The sequence below is a fragment of the Grampus griseus genome (genome assembly GCF_964374135.1).
Source record: "Grampus griseus genome assembly, chromosome: 3".
NCBI classification, from domain to species: domain Eukaryota; kingdom Metazoa; phylum Chordata; class Mammalia; order Artiodactyla; family Delphinidae; genus Grampus; species Grampus griseus.
The window spans coordinates 155549757-155565175 of record NC_139019.1 but is presented as its reverse complement, the minus strand read 5'-3'; the positions used below and the strand labels follow the sequence as shown (position 1 = coordinate 155565175).

The window sequence follows — 15419 nt, the reverse complement described above, 5'->3', positions numbered from 1 at the left end:
GCAGGATACAAAATTAATGCACAGAAATCTCTGGCATTCCTATACACTAATGATGAAAAATCTGAAAGTGAAATCAAGAAAACACTCCCATTTACCACTGCAACAAAAGAATAAAATATCTAGGAATAAACCTACCTAAGGAGACAAAAGACCTGTATGCAGAAAATTATAAGACACTGATGAAAGAAATTAAAGATGATACAAATAGATGGAGAGATATACCATGTTCTTGGATTGGAAGAATCAAGATTGTGAAAATGACTCTACTACCCAAAGCAATCTACAGATTCAATGCAATCCCTATCAAACTACCACTGGCGTTTTCCACAGAACTAGAACAAAAAATTTCACAATTTGTATGGAAACACAAAAGACTCCGAATAGCCAAAGCAATATTGAGAATGAAAAACGGAGCTGGAGGAATCAGGCTCCCTGACTTCAGACTATACTACAAAGCTACAGTAATCAAGACAGTATGGTATTGGCACAAAAACAGAAATATAGATCAATGGAGCAGGATAGAAAGCCCAGAGATAAACCCATGCACATATGGTCACCTTATCTTTGATAAAGGAGGCAGGAATGTACAGTGGAGAAAGGACAGCCTCTTCAATAAGTGGTGCTGGGAAAACTGGACAGGTACATGTAAAAGTATGAGATTAGATCACCCCCTAACACCATACACAAAAATAAGCTCAAAATGGATTAAAGACCTAAATGTAAGGCCAGAAACTATCAAACTCTTAGAGGAAAACATAGGCAAAACACTCTATGACATAAATCACAGCAAGATCCTTTTTGACCCACCTCCTAGAGAAATGGAAATAAAAACCAAAATAAACAAATGGGACCTAATGAAACTGCAAAGCTTTTGCACAGCAAAGGAAACCATAAACAAGACAAAAAGACAACCCTCAGAATGGGAAAAAATATTTGCAAATGAAGCAACTGACAAAGGATCAATCTCCAAAATTTACAAGCAGCTCATGCAGCTCAATAACAAAAAAACAAACAGCCCAATCCAAAAATGGGCAGAAGACCTAAATAGACATTTCTCCAAAGAAGATATACAGACTGCCAACAAACACATGAAAGAATGCTCAACATCATTAATCATTAGAGAAATGCAAATGAAAACTACAATGAGATATCATCTCACACCAGTCAGAATGGCCATCATCAAAAAATCTAGAAACATTAACTGCTGGAGAGTGTGTGGAGAAAAGGGAACACTCTTGCACTGCTGGTGGGAATGTGAATTGGTACAGGCACTATGGAGAACAGTATGGAGGTTCCTTAAAAAACTACAAATAGAACTACCATATGACTCAGCAATCCCACTACTGGGCATATACCCTGAGAAAACCATAATTCAAAAAGAGTCATGTACCAAAATGTTCATTGCAGCTCTATTTACAATAGCCCGGAGATGGAAACAACCTAAGTGTCCATCATCAGATGAATGGATAAAGAAGATGTGGCACATATATACAATGGAATATTACTCAGCCATAAAAAGAAATGAAATTGAGCTATTTGTAATGAGGTGGATGGACCTAGAGTCTGTGATACAGAGTGAAGTAAGTCAGAAAGAGAAAGACAAATACCGTATGCTAACACATATATATGGAATTTAAGAGAAAAAAAATGTCATGAAGAATCTAGGGGTAAGACAGTAATAAAGACACAGACCTACTGGAGAATGGACTTGAGGATATGGGGAGGGGGAAGGGTAAGCTGTGACAAAGTGAGAGAGTGGCATGGACATATATACACTACCAAACATAAAATAGATAGCTAGCAGGAAGCAGCTGCATAGCACAAGGAGATCAGCTCGGTGCTTTGTGACCGCCTGGAGGGGTGGGATAGGGAGGGTGGGAGGGAGGGAGACACAAGATGGAAGAGATATGGGAATATATGTATATGTATAACTGATTCACTTTGTTATAAAGCAGAAACTAAAACACCATTGTAAAGCAATTATACTCCAATAAAGATGTAAAAAAATACAAATAAAAATTTAAAAAATAAAAAAAAGGGAAACGGAGAGAAACTTACTATAGATGAGAAGACACTGTGACCACAGAGCAGAGGTTAGAGTGATGCAGCCACAAGCCAAGGAATGCCGGCAGCCACCAGAAGCTAGGAGAGGCAAGGAACAGATTCCCCTCTCGAGCCTCTGGAGGGAACCAGCATTGCTGACACCTTGATTTTAGCCCCTTAAGATCCATTTTGGACTTCTAACCTCCAGAACTATAAGAGAATAAATCTGTGTTTTTTTAAGCCACTGAGTTTATGGTAACTTGTTACAGTGGCAACAGGACACTACGACATAAACCGCTATAGCACAGAAAGCCTCCCCAATCTGGCTTCCAGCAAGTTAGTGACCCCTCCACATCACCTGCCCCATTATCCACCCCTCACCCCCCACCAGGCCTCACCCTTGACTGGGCCCTCTCCCTTATGACTCATACCCACTGCATCACCAAGGTATGCCTGGCAACCTACTACCACCAAGTGGAGCCTTGCCCACTTCCCACCCATGGCCTGTCCTGACAGGGCTGCACTCTCCCTGCACCATCACTCTGGCCTCCCTGCCTCCAGCCTGGACCACAGCAGGCTGGCTGAAATACAGCACTATCTGTCAGGCCCCTTCCCTGCTGGGGCTGCCTGCAGGACACCACACAGCCTCTTTGAGCTCCCAGCATCAGCTCCAGCCCTCTGGCTCCTGCCCTGAGGGCCTACATGAGCTTCACTCCTGGTTCCTCAGCAGCCCAGAAAACTATGTCGCTCAAGGCAATGGGACGGGGCAGAGACACGAGCAGGTCAGGAGGGGAGGAAGGGCTACAGGCCGCCGGGTGGAGACTGCGCGGGCTGGCCACGCTTGGCCACGTGGAGAAGCCACGCAGCACTGGCACCCTGCCCTTCCCTCCTCACAGGCTTTCCTTGGCAGCAGCAGGGCAGAGCGCTCCCGAGGGCAGCATGTCTCCTCTGCCCGCCAGGGAGGACGCCGCAGCCTGACAGCAGCGGGCAAAGGCTTGGCACTGGCTGTTTCCGAGAAGGAGGCAGCCAAGGTCACAGACACTGAGCTGTCTGGCTTCTCTTCCTTCAGCCCAGGGCCAAGTGCAAGACAGGGTGGGAGACACTGCAGCCCAGCAGCAGCTCACGGGACGGGGTACCACCTGCCTAGCAGGAGCTCACAGCCCTTCCTTGGTCCCAAGGCTATGCCCAGGGACTTCAGTAGGCCTGTGGAGGAGGGTAAAGGACACGTCTACCTCTGCCTCTCATAAAGCACATGTTGCCAATGGGGGTCATGTTTTATTTGGCCCATGTGGTGCTTTTCAGAAATTTGAAGCAACAATTTAAAATCAGGAGGGTTCAAATAAAAGTTCTGATGTCTGGATTCTCTTGACAGTGAGAGGATTGGCTGCCCCAGGCCCACAGTCCCACCAGGTCTTGGTCAGGGGAGCTCAGGAGGGGCTGCCCCTGTGGACAAAGTCTGTCATCTGTGCTGTGCCCACAGTGAGGCCAGGGCCAAATGCCATGTGCCACTGCACTCACGCTGCCGTTTCCATTTTAGCAGAGACATTCTCTCTGTGTCCGTGTTTATATGAAAAGCAGGAAAATTAATGCCAGGCCAAGGGTGGGTGTAATTCTTTTTCTTACCCTCTGCCATTGTCCTCATTGGCATTGCCTGCCGGGCACTGCAGGTCTCTTGAGTTTGCAGCCCTTGTCTTGGGATGGCAGAACTTCTTGCAAATGTGCCTGACAGAGAGACCACATGCCCAGTATGTGACCCAGGGGTCTTTCCCACACAGTGGGGACTTTCCCAGAGTCCCAAGTTCAGTCCTCCTTGGTGTGACCAGCAAGGCCACATCTCCGCGCACTAGGTCTTAGGGTCAGACCAACCATAGCACACCAGGCCTCACAGTCTGGCTGAGATGGCACTAGGGTCCAGCAGAGGCAGAAGAGGGGCAAGGGGTCTGCCTGGGCTGTGCCTGAGCACTGCACCCTGAGAAGGAGTGAAGGGTACTTACAGTGTTTCTCCTCCATGGGTGTGTACCCCATTCATTGCATAGCCAGCCTTGAAAGGGAGGCTAATTTGCTTCCTGTATAAGCTGAATGGTGGCCCCCAAACATACCAGATTTTAATCACTAGGACCTGTGAATGTTATCCTACATGGCAAAAAAGGACTTTGTAGATGTGATTAGATTATGGATCTTGAGAGGTGGAGATCATTCTGATTATCAGGGTGAATCCCAATGCCATTACCCGCATCCTTTATAAGAGGGAGGCAGAGGGAGATTGACATCACACAGAAGAGGAGGAGGTGATGTGACCACAAAGGCAGAGATTGGAGTGGTGCAGCCACAAGCCAAGGAATGCCAGCAGCCACCAGAAGCTGGGAGAGGCAACGAACAGATTCGCCTTAGAGCCTCCAGAGGGAACCAGCCCGGCTGACACCTTGATTTCAGCCCAGTGACACTGACTGACTTCAGACTTCTGCCCTCCCAAACTATGAGAGAATGAAGTGCTGTTGTTTTAAGCCACCCAGTTGGTGGTAATGTGTCATAGCAGCCTGGAACTCAGAGGGGCATGACATGCCAGGATCACCCAGTGCAAGCTGTGAGCAGGGCTGAGCTCCTTATCCTGTACCCACTGGCCCTGGCTCCCCCTCAACAACCCCGGACAGTGTTAACAGATGGCAGCCAGGGTGGTGCTCAGGCAGTGGCCTAGAACTGGGAGTGAGGCTCTCTCCATGCTTGTATACAAATGCAAACACACATGCATGCACACAAGTGCAAACGCTAGAGAGACCAATGTTACACAGCACACCTCCCAACATACGGCCCTGGGTACAGGGCTGGCTCTGGGGAAGGCTGAGAAAGGGACTCAGGGTGCTGGGGAAAGGTCCAGTCCAGCAGAGGCCTGGAGATGCCTGAACCTCCTCTCCCCAAAAGGCCACACTGGCACCCTGGCCTTGGAGCCCTGCCCTTCTGGCCCAGCCAGGCTCCCAGGCCCAGCAGAGCGAAGCAGAGACACTTCTGCAACACCTGTGAGTCCAGTGAGGGAAAAAAAGTCATCCTGGTCTCCTTCAGTCCCTTGCCCACCCTGGTACCCTCCTCCAGGGCCTGAGGGGGACACTGCTGTGGGCTAAGCTACCCAGTGCAACCTCTAACCGTGGCCTGGGTCCTGGAAGACACGCTAAAAGCATCATTTTCCATCCTTTCCCTGGGCAGTCTGCAACCCAGTAGCTGAACTAAGATGATGGAGACGGTTAGTGACAATGATGCTCTGAGGGTCCGGAAGCCCCTGAGACCACCCCAGGAAGCCTGTTGGCTGCTCAGGGAAAACAGGGCAATGGCAGCGTGTCTCAATGCTCTGGAAGAGCTGTGTACAACACACGCTCCCACAAACACCCCATCCCACAGGCCCCCTCACCCATACCCTCACCACCCTCCGCAGGCACCCCCACCCCAACTCGCACACCCACACCCAGCCAGATGCTAATCTCCCAGACCAGGAGGCCCAGAACAGGTGTTTCCCCTTCCCCTTCCTCCGAGGACCCATTATATCCATTGTCCATTGATAAATGGCCAGGGTATTTCAAACCTGCTTCCAGAAGTTGCCCTGCGGGGGCAGGAGGAAACTTCCAGTCAGCACCTCCTGCCTTCTTTGGCCAGAGCCACATTGACATATCAGGGTTCCATCAGAATTCACCAGAAGAAAGGGTCTCCTAGCCTTATACACACACACTCACACACACATCCTGAGAGCCTTTGCATTGGAGGTCCTGGTGTTCTGTGCCCAGTAGGCCATGTCCTCTTGCAGGAAAGAGCACGGAGCAAACATGCTTAGCCAAGGACACTCCTTTTACATATCTCCCAGCTGCCACCGCGGGCCCTGACAAGGCCTGGGCTGATGGAGAGCAAGACTGTTGGGGGTCACCGCGGGCCCTCAGACCAGCTCCAGCATAAAATATGTCTGGACCGCCTCCAGTCAGTGAGTGGGCCTCAGCCCTGGGCCCAGTGGAAACAATCAAGCACATGCAGGGAGAAATGTGCTTTCTGTGGAAAAGTCACCCACACAGGGTCACGCTGACACTGGGAAGGGAGGTCAAGGAAAGGGGGTCTGGCGCCAGACTCTGGGCCTGTGGCCGAGACCTACTGCCCTCGGCCCACAGCCTTCAGCCTACACACCCACAGCCCCGGGCTGAGGTCTAGAGCTCATCCCACCCCATTTCAGTGCAGCCTCAGCCCCAGACCCATGCAATTGGCCTTCCCTCTTCTAAGGTCAATGGTTTCTGGGCTTATTCTGAGTTTGAAATTCCTTTCCTGTGTTCTGAGTTCCAAGCTCTCACGAGAGATAGCCAGATGAGGTTGGGGGAAGGATTCAAGAGAAGATGCCAAAGGCCAACAGAAGCCCAGGAAATAAGGCAAGGCCCGTCAGGCCATGAAGGAGGGCTGCCATGTTCAGGAGATAGGTACCACATTGAATTTGGGATTGGCATCCTGGCCCAGGGCACCTGGCAGCCTCACTGTGCAGGCTCCACCACACCCAGACTAAGTGGGCCCCCAGGGAACCCCCTGAATCTTCCGGTAGAGATCAAGCCCAAAGTGGCCAGGTCCTCAGCTCTGTGAGACACAGGCATTCCTAATCCCACAGGACAGATGAGAAGGCAGAGGCCGGAGGCCCAAACTTGCCCAAGGGCAGACAGCCAGCGAGGAGCAACACCAGGGCCCTGATCCCTGGTCTGGGGCACTTCCCTTGCCCCATTTCCACTCCTGCCCTCACCCAATGGGATTACTCTCCATTCCTCCCCATGCAGAGAAAGAAGCCCAAGGGTGGGAAAGAGGTAGGAGGGGCTGAAGCTGGGGAAGGCCAGATGGGCAGCGCCTGGGGTGCCCCCTCCACTGTTGGCAGGAGACCTACGATTCATCATCTGGGAAGAAGGGGCAGCTGGAAGTATTGATCGGCTCTGGAGAGCACTGGGATTCCTGATGGGACAATTCCTTTGCAAAAGTATCTGATACCATTCCTTGAAATTAGAATGGTGCCTTGCCAGGCCGCACCCAATTGATCTGCCACCTGGGAACTCAGAGAGACCTAAATTAAATGAGCCAAGGCTACTTGGGGCAATGGGGGTGTCTCGGCTAATCACAGCATAGCTGGGCTGGCCCAGTAGGGCCTCCGGGGCTCACAGTAAACATGCAGATGAGCCTGACTCAAGACCCAGGCCTCAATGCCCTGTCTGCTGCCACCTGCCCTGGTGATGGGCCAGCACAGCCAGGATCTAGAACCCAAAACTGAAGGCTAAGCCCACCCTGCAAGAGCCAAGCACAGAGCCTGGGCACTGCCAGGACCACAGCCAGACCCCAACCTGGCCTCACTGAAGCCCGGGACCTGAGATCCTGAGAATGCTGGGGAGGTTTGGGCTGAGGGTAGGTGTGTCCTCCTGGAGGGCTCTGAGAGGCTGCACCGCCTGCCCAGTAGCTCCTTCCACGCTCCTGGGCCCAGAGCGCACTTTGATTCTAAGCTGAAAAAGATAAAACCATATGAGTCTGTGCATAGGTTGCTGAGGCTGCTGGGAGCACTTCTGGGGTCTTTGTGGAGCACTTCCCTCCTCTCCTGGCATCTGAGCTGTCTCCCAGAGGGAGCAGGGTCCAATCGGGGCCAAAGAAGCACTCAGGGCCTTTCTCTGTGAGCAGCCAGGGAGGTGTGATCACCACTGAAGGGAAAGCACAGCACAGAGGCAGGGGAAAGAGGCTAGGGATGGGGGCAAGGGGGCAGCAGACATCTTCTTCAGAGGCATAGGCTCAGAGACACAGGCGTGAGACTCAGGCCAGGGTACAGGCCTGGTCTGGGTCTTGCCTCTTCCCTGACACTTGCCAGCCCTAGACAGCCAAAGGTAAGACCCTCAGGCAGCCTTTACCGCCTGCTGTGGAGGCCTCAGACCTACAAGCTTATGGCCCACATACACCCAAAGCAGAGGTCCCTGACCCAGCATCCCAGCATGCCCACTGTGCTATGTGGTCAGCAAGGGCGGGTCTCAGCCTTGGCCTGGGACCAGAGCTATAGAAAGGGCACCTGGGTTCCCCAGGGGGGACATTCAGGATCCACCATGCAACCCTCCCACCTGCAGCAGCCTTACCTGTGTCCAGGGCCTGTGGCCCCCCCAGAGGAGGGAGTCTGGAGGTGGGCGGCCGGCGATACACCACATGCACACGGCCCTGCTCAGTCTCATTTGCCGCCAGACCCTTCTCCAGGGGCTCGATAAAGAACTCCTCCTCCTCCATACGGATCAGGCCAGCCTGCAGGGCAAAGATGAGACAGTTCAAATTCCCAGCGCACAGCAGACCAAGGAAGAGAAGCAGTGAGGAGGGCTGCAGAGAGCAGAACCTCCAACCTGGCTGAGCAGGGCCCAGTGAACACTGCCCAGCACCCCAGCTAGGTGCAAGGCTTGAACCCCAGGCTGAAGGGCACAAACAGGTGGGCCTAGAGGCCCCATCATTCCAGAAGCTCCACTTCCAGCCACCAAGGCCAGAGCCATTTGGGGGTGATGAACCCTGTCTGAGGAAGGGGTTCTTGCCTGGGTTATCCCCCACCTTCACCCCCAGGAGCCCAAAGTCCAAGACAAAGGCCAAAACTGTCAGGACTGAATCTGCCACAGATATGTTCAGTTGGACCCAAAGAGTGTTTTCAAAGTTCTGACCCCAACACTCAAAATGATGAGATTTCATGTTTCAAAAATGGGATTCCATCTTTCCTTGGAAAATGCAGGCTCTGGCCACAGTGCATGGCACACAGCAGTGGACACTACGGATGGAGCACGCGCCACTGCAGCTGGCCACAGTCCCCGCTGTCTATCCTTGTATCCGCAACAGTCACCAGCCCAGACTCTACAGCAACCGAAGCCTCCCCCAAAACTGGCTATGGCTCTTCCATGCTGCAAAGCCCTCGATGAACCCTTGTCCCCATCAGGATTCAGGCTACTCTGTACTCCGGCATCCAAGGCTCTCAGCCTGCCACTGTCCTCTTTGCCCCCAGCTCACACCTCACACCAGTCGTTGAAACAGTCCTGTCCGTCCAATAGAGTGCACACTGCCTGGCCTTCAGGCTCCTGAACCCACAAAGCCCTCAGCTTGGGAGGCCCTGCTCCTGCCCCCAGCCTTGGCCATCCGGTAAACTCTAATTCTCCCTTCAGTGCTTGGCTCAGACCCCCAAATGCCATGCCCCTACTGCAGGTACATGGCCCTGCCCTCCCCTTGAGGCCATCCTGCCATCACTGCCCCATCCAGCTCCCACACTTTTGATTTTTTGGTCCATTATCCATAAACCAATAGTCTTACACTAGGAGTCCCCACTGTGTCAACCTGCAGATGTATTTCCTTTAGATCACACACTTATGACCCACTCGGGGTTTAGGGGTTTTTTAAAACCACTTTTTTGAGGCATGACTGACATGTAAAAAGATGTACATAGTTAATATATACAACTCAGTGAGTTTGGGAATGGTATACATTCATGAAACCATCACCACCATGAAGGCCATAAACATATCCATCACCTCTCACAGTATCCTCCCACCCTTTTTATTGTTATCATTTTTTTGTGGTAAGAACACTACATGTAATATCAACCATCTTAGCAAAATTTAAGTATATGATATTTTTTGATAGAATATTGTTATAGGCACTGTGCTATATAAAAGATCTCCAGAACTTACTTATCTTGCATAACTGAAATTCTGTGCTGTCTGACAATCACCTCCCATTTCCTCCTCCCTCCAGCCCCTGGCAATCACCATCTGACACTCTACTTCTATGAGTTTGACCATTCTAGATTCTACACGTAAGTGAGATCTTGCAGTATTTGTCTTTCTGTGTCTAGTTTATTTCACTTAGTATAATATCCTCCAGTTTCAGCCATTTTGTTGCAAATGGCAGGATCTCCTTCTTTATAAAGGCTGAATAATATTCCATTGTACATATGTACCACATTTCTTTATCAATTTGTCATCCACAGATAGACATTTGGATTGTTTCCATGTCCATTGTGAATAATGGTGTAATAAACATGGGAGTACAGATATCTCTTCAGTATCCTGTTTTCATTTTCTTTGGGCACACTGCCAGAAGTGGGATTGTTAGTCACATGGTAGTTCTATTTTTAATTTTTTGAGGAACTTCCATATTGGTTTCCATAGTGACTAAACCAATTTTCATTCCCATCAACAGTGCACAAGGGTTTCCTTTCTCCACATCCTCACCAACACTTGTTATCTCTTGTCTTTTTGATAACTATTCTAACAGATGTGGCATGATATCTCATTGTGGTTTTAACTTGTGTTTCCCTGATGATTAGTAATATTGAGCACCTTTTTACATACTTACTGCCCATTTGTATGTCTTCTTTGGAAAAATGTTTGTTTGGGTCTTTTGCCCACTTTAAATTGATATATATATGGCTTTTGAGTTGTATGAGTTCCTTCTATATTTTGGATATTAATCCCTTATCCAATAAGAGGTTTGCAAATATTTTCTCTCATTCTCTAGGTTGCCTTTTCATCTTGTTGATAGTTCCTTTGCTATGCAGAAGTTTTATAGTGTGGTGTAGTCCCACTTGTTGATTTTTGCTTTTATTGCTTATGCTTTGGTGTAATAGCCAAAAAATCATTGGCAAGACCAATGCCAAGGAGCTTTTCCCCTATGTATTCTTCTAAGAGTTTTATGGTCTCAGGTCTTAGGTTTAAGTCTTTAATCCATTACCAAATTAATCCATTTAATTTTTGTAAGTGATGTAGGACAGGGGTCCAATTTCATTCTTTTGCATGTGAATATTCAGTTTTCCCAGCACCATTTATTGAAAAGACCATATTTTCACATTAATTATTCTTGGCTCCCTTGTCAAATATAAGTTGACTGTATATGCATAGGATTATTTCTGGGGTCTTGATTCTGTTCCCTTGGTCTATGTGTCTGTTTCTATGTCAGGACCATACTGTTTTGATTACTATAGCTTTGTAATATAGTTTGAAATCAGGAAGTGTGATGCCTCCAACTTTGTTCTGTCTCAAGATTGCTTTGGCTATTTGAGGTCTTTTGTGGTTCCATAAAAATTTTAGGATTTTTTTTTCTATTGGAATTTGTAATTTTGATGGGGACTGCATTGAATATATAAATGGTTTGGGGCACTATGGATATTTTAACAATATTAACTCTTCTGATCCATGAACACAGTATATCTTTCCATTTATTTGTGTCTTCTTCAATATCTTTAATCAGTATCTTATAGTGTTCGGTGCACAGATCTTTCACTTCTTTGGGTAAATTTATCCCTAAGTATTTTACTATATTAGATGCTATTGTAAATGGAACTGTTTCCTTTATTTCTTTTTCAGATACTTCACTATTAGTGTATAGAAATGCAACTGACTTTTGTATGTTGATTCTGTATCCTAAAACTTTACTGAATTTGTTAATTAGTTCTAACAGTTTTTTTGGTGGAGTCTTTAGAATTTTCTACATACAAGATCATGTCATAAGGAAACAGGGTAAGTTTACTACTTCTTTTCCTATTTGGATGTCTTTTATTTCTTTTCCTTGCTCTGGCAAGAAAGCAAGTTCCAGTACTATTTTGAATAGGAGAGGTGAGAATGGGCACCCTTGTCTTATTCATGATCTTAGAGAGAAAGCTTTCAACTATTCACCACTGAGTATGATATTAGCTATGGGCTGTCACATATGGTCTTTATTATGTTGAGGTATGTTCCTTCTATACTTAATTTGTTTAGAGTTTTTATCATGAAAGATGTTGAATTTCGTCAAGTGCTTTTTCTGCACCTATTGAAACGTTCATATAAATTTTATTTTTCATTCTATTAAGGTGGTATATCACATCTATTGATTTGCATATGTTGAACCAAACTTGCATCCCAGGGATGAATCCCACTTGATCATGGTGTATAATCTTTTAAATGTACTGTTGAATTCGGTTTGCTAATATTTTGTCAAGAATTTTTTCATCTATATTCATCAGGGATATTCGCCTGTAGTTTTCTTTTCTTATAGTGTCCTTACCTGGCTTTGGTATTAGGATAATGCTGGCCTCATAAAAATGAGTTTAGGAGTGTTCCCTCCTCTTTAAATTTTTGGAAGAGTTTGAGGAGGGTTGACATTAATTCTTCAGTAAATGTTTGGTAGAATTTACCCATGACATCATGTAGTCTTGGGCTTTTCTTTGTTTGGAGATTTTTGATTACTGATTCAATCTCCTTACTCATTATTGGTCTGTTCAGATTATCTATTTCTTCATGATTCAGTCTTGGTAGGTTGTATGATTCTAGCAATTTATCCATTTCTTCTAGGTTGGTCAACTTGTTGGTGTATACATATTCATAGTAGTCTCTTATGATCCTTTATATTTCTGTAATATCAGTTGTAATGTCTCCTCTTTCATTTATTATGAGTCTTCTCTTTTTCTTGGTAAGTCTAGCTAAACGTTTGTCAATTTTATTTTTTCAAAAAAACCAAATCTTAGTTTTGTTTATATTTTTCACTGTTTTTCTATTTTCTATTTCACTTATTGCTACTTTGATCTTTGTTACTTCCTTCCTTCTGCTAACTTTGGGATTAGTTTGTTCATCTTTTCCTAGTTCCTTGAGATATAAAGTTAGGTTGTTTATTTGAGATCTTTCTTTTTTATTGTAGGCATTTATTGCTATAAACTTTCCTCTCAGAACTGCTTTTGCTGTGTCACATAAGTTTTGGTATGCTGTGTTTCCATTTTTGTTTGTTTCAAGATATTTTCTTTATTCCCTTTTGATTTCTTCTTTGACCCAGTGGTTGTTCAGGAGTGTATTAATTTCTATGTATTGTGAATTTTCCAGTTTTCCTCCTGTTACTGATTTCTAGTTTCATACCATTGTAGTCAGAATAGTTACTTGGTATGATGTCAGTCTTTTAAATTTGCTAAGACTCGTTTTTTGACCTAATAATATATGACCTATCCTGGAAATTGTTGCATGCAGGCTTGAGAAAACTGTGTATCCTGCTACTGTTGGGTGGAATGTTCTGTTAAATATCTGTTAGGGCCATTTGGCCTACAGTATAGCTCAAGTCCGATGTTTTCTTATTGATTTTCTGTCTGGATGATCTATCCATTGCTGAAAGTGGGGCACTGAAGTCTCCTACTGTTATTGTATTGTTGTCTATTTCTCCTTTCAGATCTATTACTATTTGATTAATATATTTAGGTGCTTTGATGTTGGGTGCATATATATTTACAATTGTTATATTCTCATGATGAATTACCACTTTATCATTATATAATGACCTACTTTGTTTCTCGTTACAGTTTTTTGACTTAGTCTGTTTTGTCTTATGTAAGTATAGCTTACCCCTGCTCTCTTTTGGTTTCCCTTTGCATGGAATATTTTTTTCCAGCCCTTCACTTTGAGCTTATGTGTGTCCTTAAAGCTGAAGTGAATCTCTTGTTGGCAGCATATAGTTGGGTCTTGGTTTTTGTTTTGTTTTGTTTGTTTGTTTGTTTTAATCTATTCAGCCACTCTGTATCTTTTGATTGGAGAATTTAACCCACTTACATTTAAAGTAATTATTGATAAGTAAGGACTTACCAAAGCCATCTTGTTAATTATTTTTGGACTTTTTAAAATTCCTTTCTTCCTCTCTTGCTGTCTTCCTTTGTGAATTGATGACTTTCTGTAGTGGTGTACTTTGATTCCCTTCTCTGTATCTTGTGTGTATTTTTATCTTGTGTGTATAAAGGTTTTTGGTTACTCTGAGGCTTATTTGAAACATCTTAGAGATATAACAGTTTATTTTAAGTCAATAACAATTTAATTTCAACTGCATGCAAAAACCCTGAACTTTTATTCCTCACCTCCACATTTTATGTTTTTGACATTACAATTTACATATTTTTATATTGTGTATCCATTAACAAATCATCGTAGCTATAGCTATTTGTAATACTTTGGTTCTTTAACCTGTATACTAGAGTTAAGTAGTTAACACACCACCATATTACAGAATTAGAGTATTCTGAAGTTGACTATATACCTACCTTTACCAGTGTGTTATATATATTCACGTGTTTTCATATTACTAATTAGTGTCATTTTGCTTCAGCTTAAAGAACTCCTTTCAGCATATCTCATAAGGTAGATCTAGTAGTAATAACCTCTCTTTTTGTTTGTGTGGGAAAGTCTTTATCTTGCCTTCATTTCTGAAAGACACTTTGCCAAGTAAAGCATTCTTTGTTGGTAGTTTTTTCCTTTCAGCACTTTGAATATATCATTCTACTCTCTCCTGGCCTGCAAGGTTTCTGCTGAGAAATCCACTCATGGCCTTATTGGGATTCTCTTGTATGACAGAAATTTTTTCTCTTGCTGCTTTTAAAATGATCTCTTTGTCTTTGCTTTTAGATAGTTTATTATAATGTGTCTTGGAGAAGATCATTTTGGGGTGACCTAGTAGCTTCATGAACTTAGATGTCTAAATCTCTCTCCAAGGTTTGGGAAGTTCTCAGCTACTGTTTCTTTAAATAAACCCTCTGCCACTTTCTCCCCCTATTTTCCTTCTTGGGCTTCAATAATGCATAGATTGTTTCTCTTAATGAGCCCCATAGGTTTCCTCATTCCTTTTTATTCTTTTTTCTTCCTGCTCCACTGATTAGATAATTTCAAATGATCTGTCTTCTAGTTCACTGATTTTCTCTTCTGCTTGGTCCAGCTGGTGTTGATGCTCTCTATTGAATTCTTCAGCCATTGAATTCTTCAGCTCCAAAATTTTGTTTGGTTCTTTTTATGTTTTATATTTCTTTGTTGAAATTTTCATTTTGTTCTTGTATTGTTTTCCTGATTTCATTAAATTGTTTATCTGTGTTATCCTGTAGCTTTCTGAGCATCTTTAGAACAATAATTTTGATTTTTTTGTCAGGCAATTCATGTATCTCATTTCTTGTGGGTCAGTTACTGGAAATTTACTGTGTTCCTTTGATGATGTGATGTTTCCCCAATTCTTCAAAATCTCTGTGCCTTGCATAGCTTTCTGCACATTTCCAGATTTTATGGACTGACTTCAGTAAGAAAGACCTTCACCTGCAGTGGGGTGGGGGGCACACTGGATCTAGTGATGCAGAGCACCAAGTGTGGGGAGTATGGTGGCTTTGGGTCCAGAGGAGAGGTGATGTCTCATTGGCTCAGGCTGCTAGATCCATGACATCAACAGTTGTGTAGTCCTTGGTGACAACTGCTGCAGGGAGTCCACAATGGCTGCAAGGACTCTCGAGGTCTTCAGTGGGGCCTCCAGGTCCAGCAGCTAGGGACCAGGTTATGCAGTGGTGGTGGCCAGAACCAGTGGCATGCACATACACAGCTTCAGGGGCCAGCTGCAGG

The 15419-nt window shown here is 45.4% G+C and overlaps 1 protein-coding gene across 1 annotated transcript in view; it reads right to left on the bottom strand.

Moving 5' to 3' along the window:
• Positions 1–15419, bottom strand: part of ADAMTS2 (ADAM metallopeptidase with thrombospondin type 1 motif 2) — a gene marked incomplete at its 5' end in the record, with an annotated part of 245426 nt that overhangs the window by 154112 nt on the left and 75895 nt on the right. The window contains one exon of the mRNA XM_082650498.1: positions 8154–8313. Coding sequence (XP_082506624.1) covers positions 8154–8313 — 160 coding nt within the window. The remainder of the gene's footprint in view (positions 1–8153; positions 8314–15419) is intronic.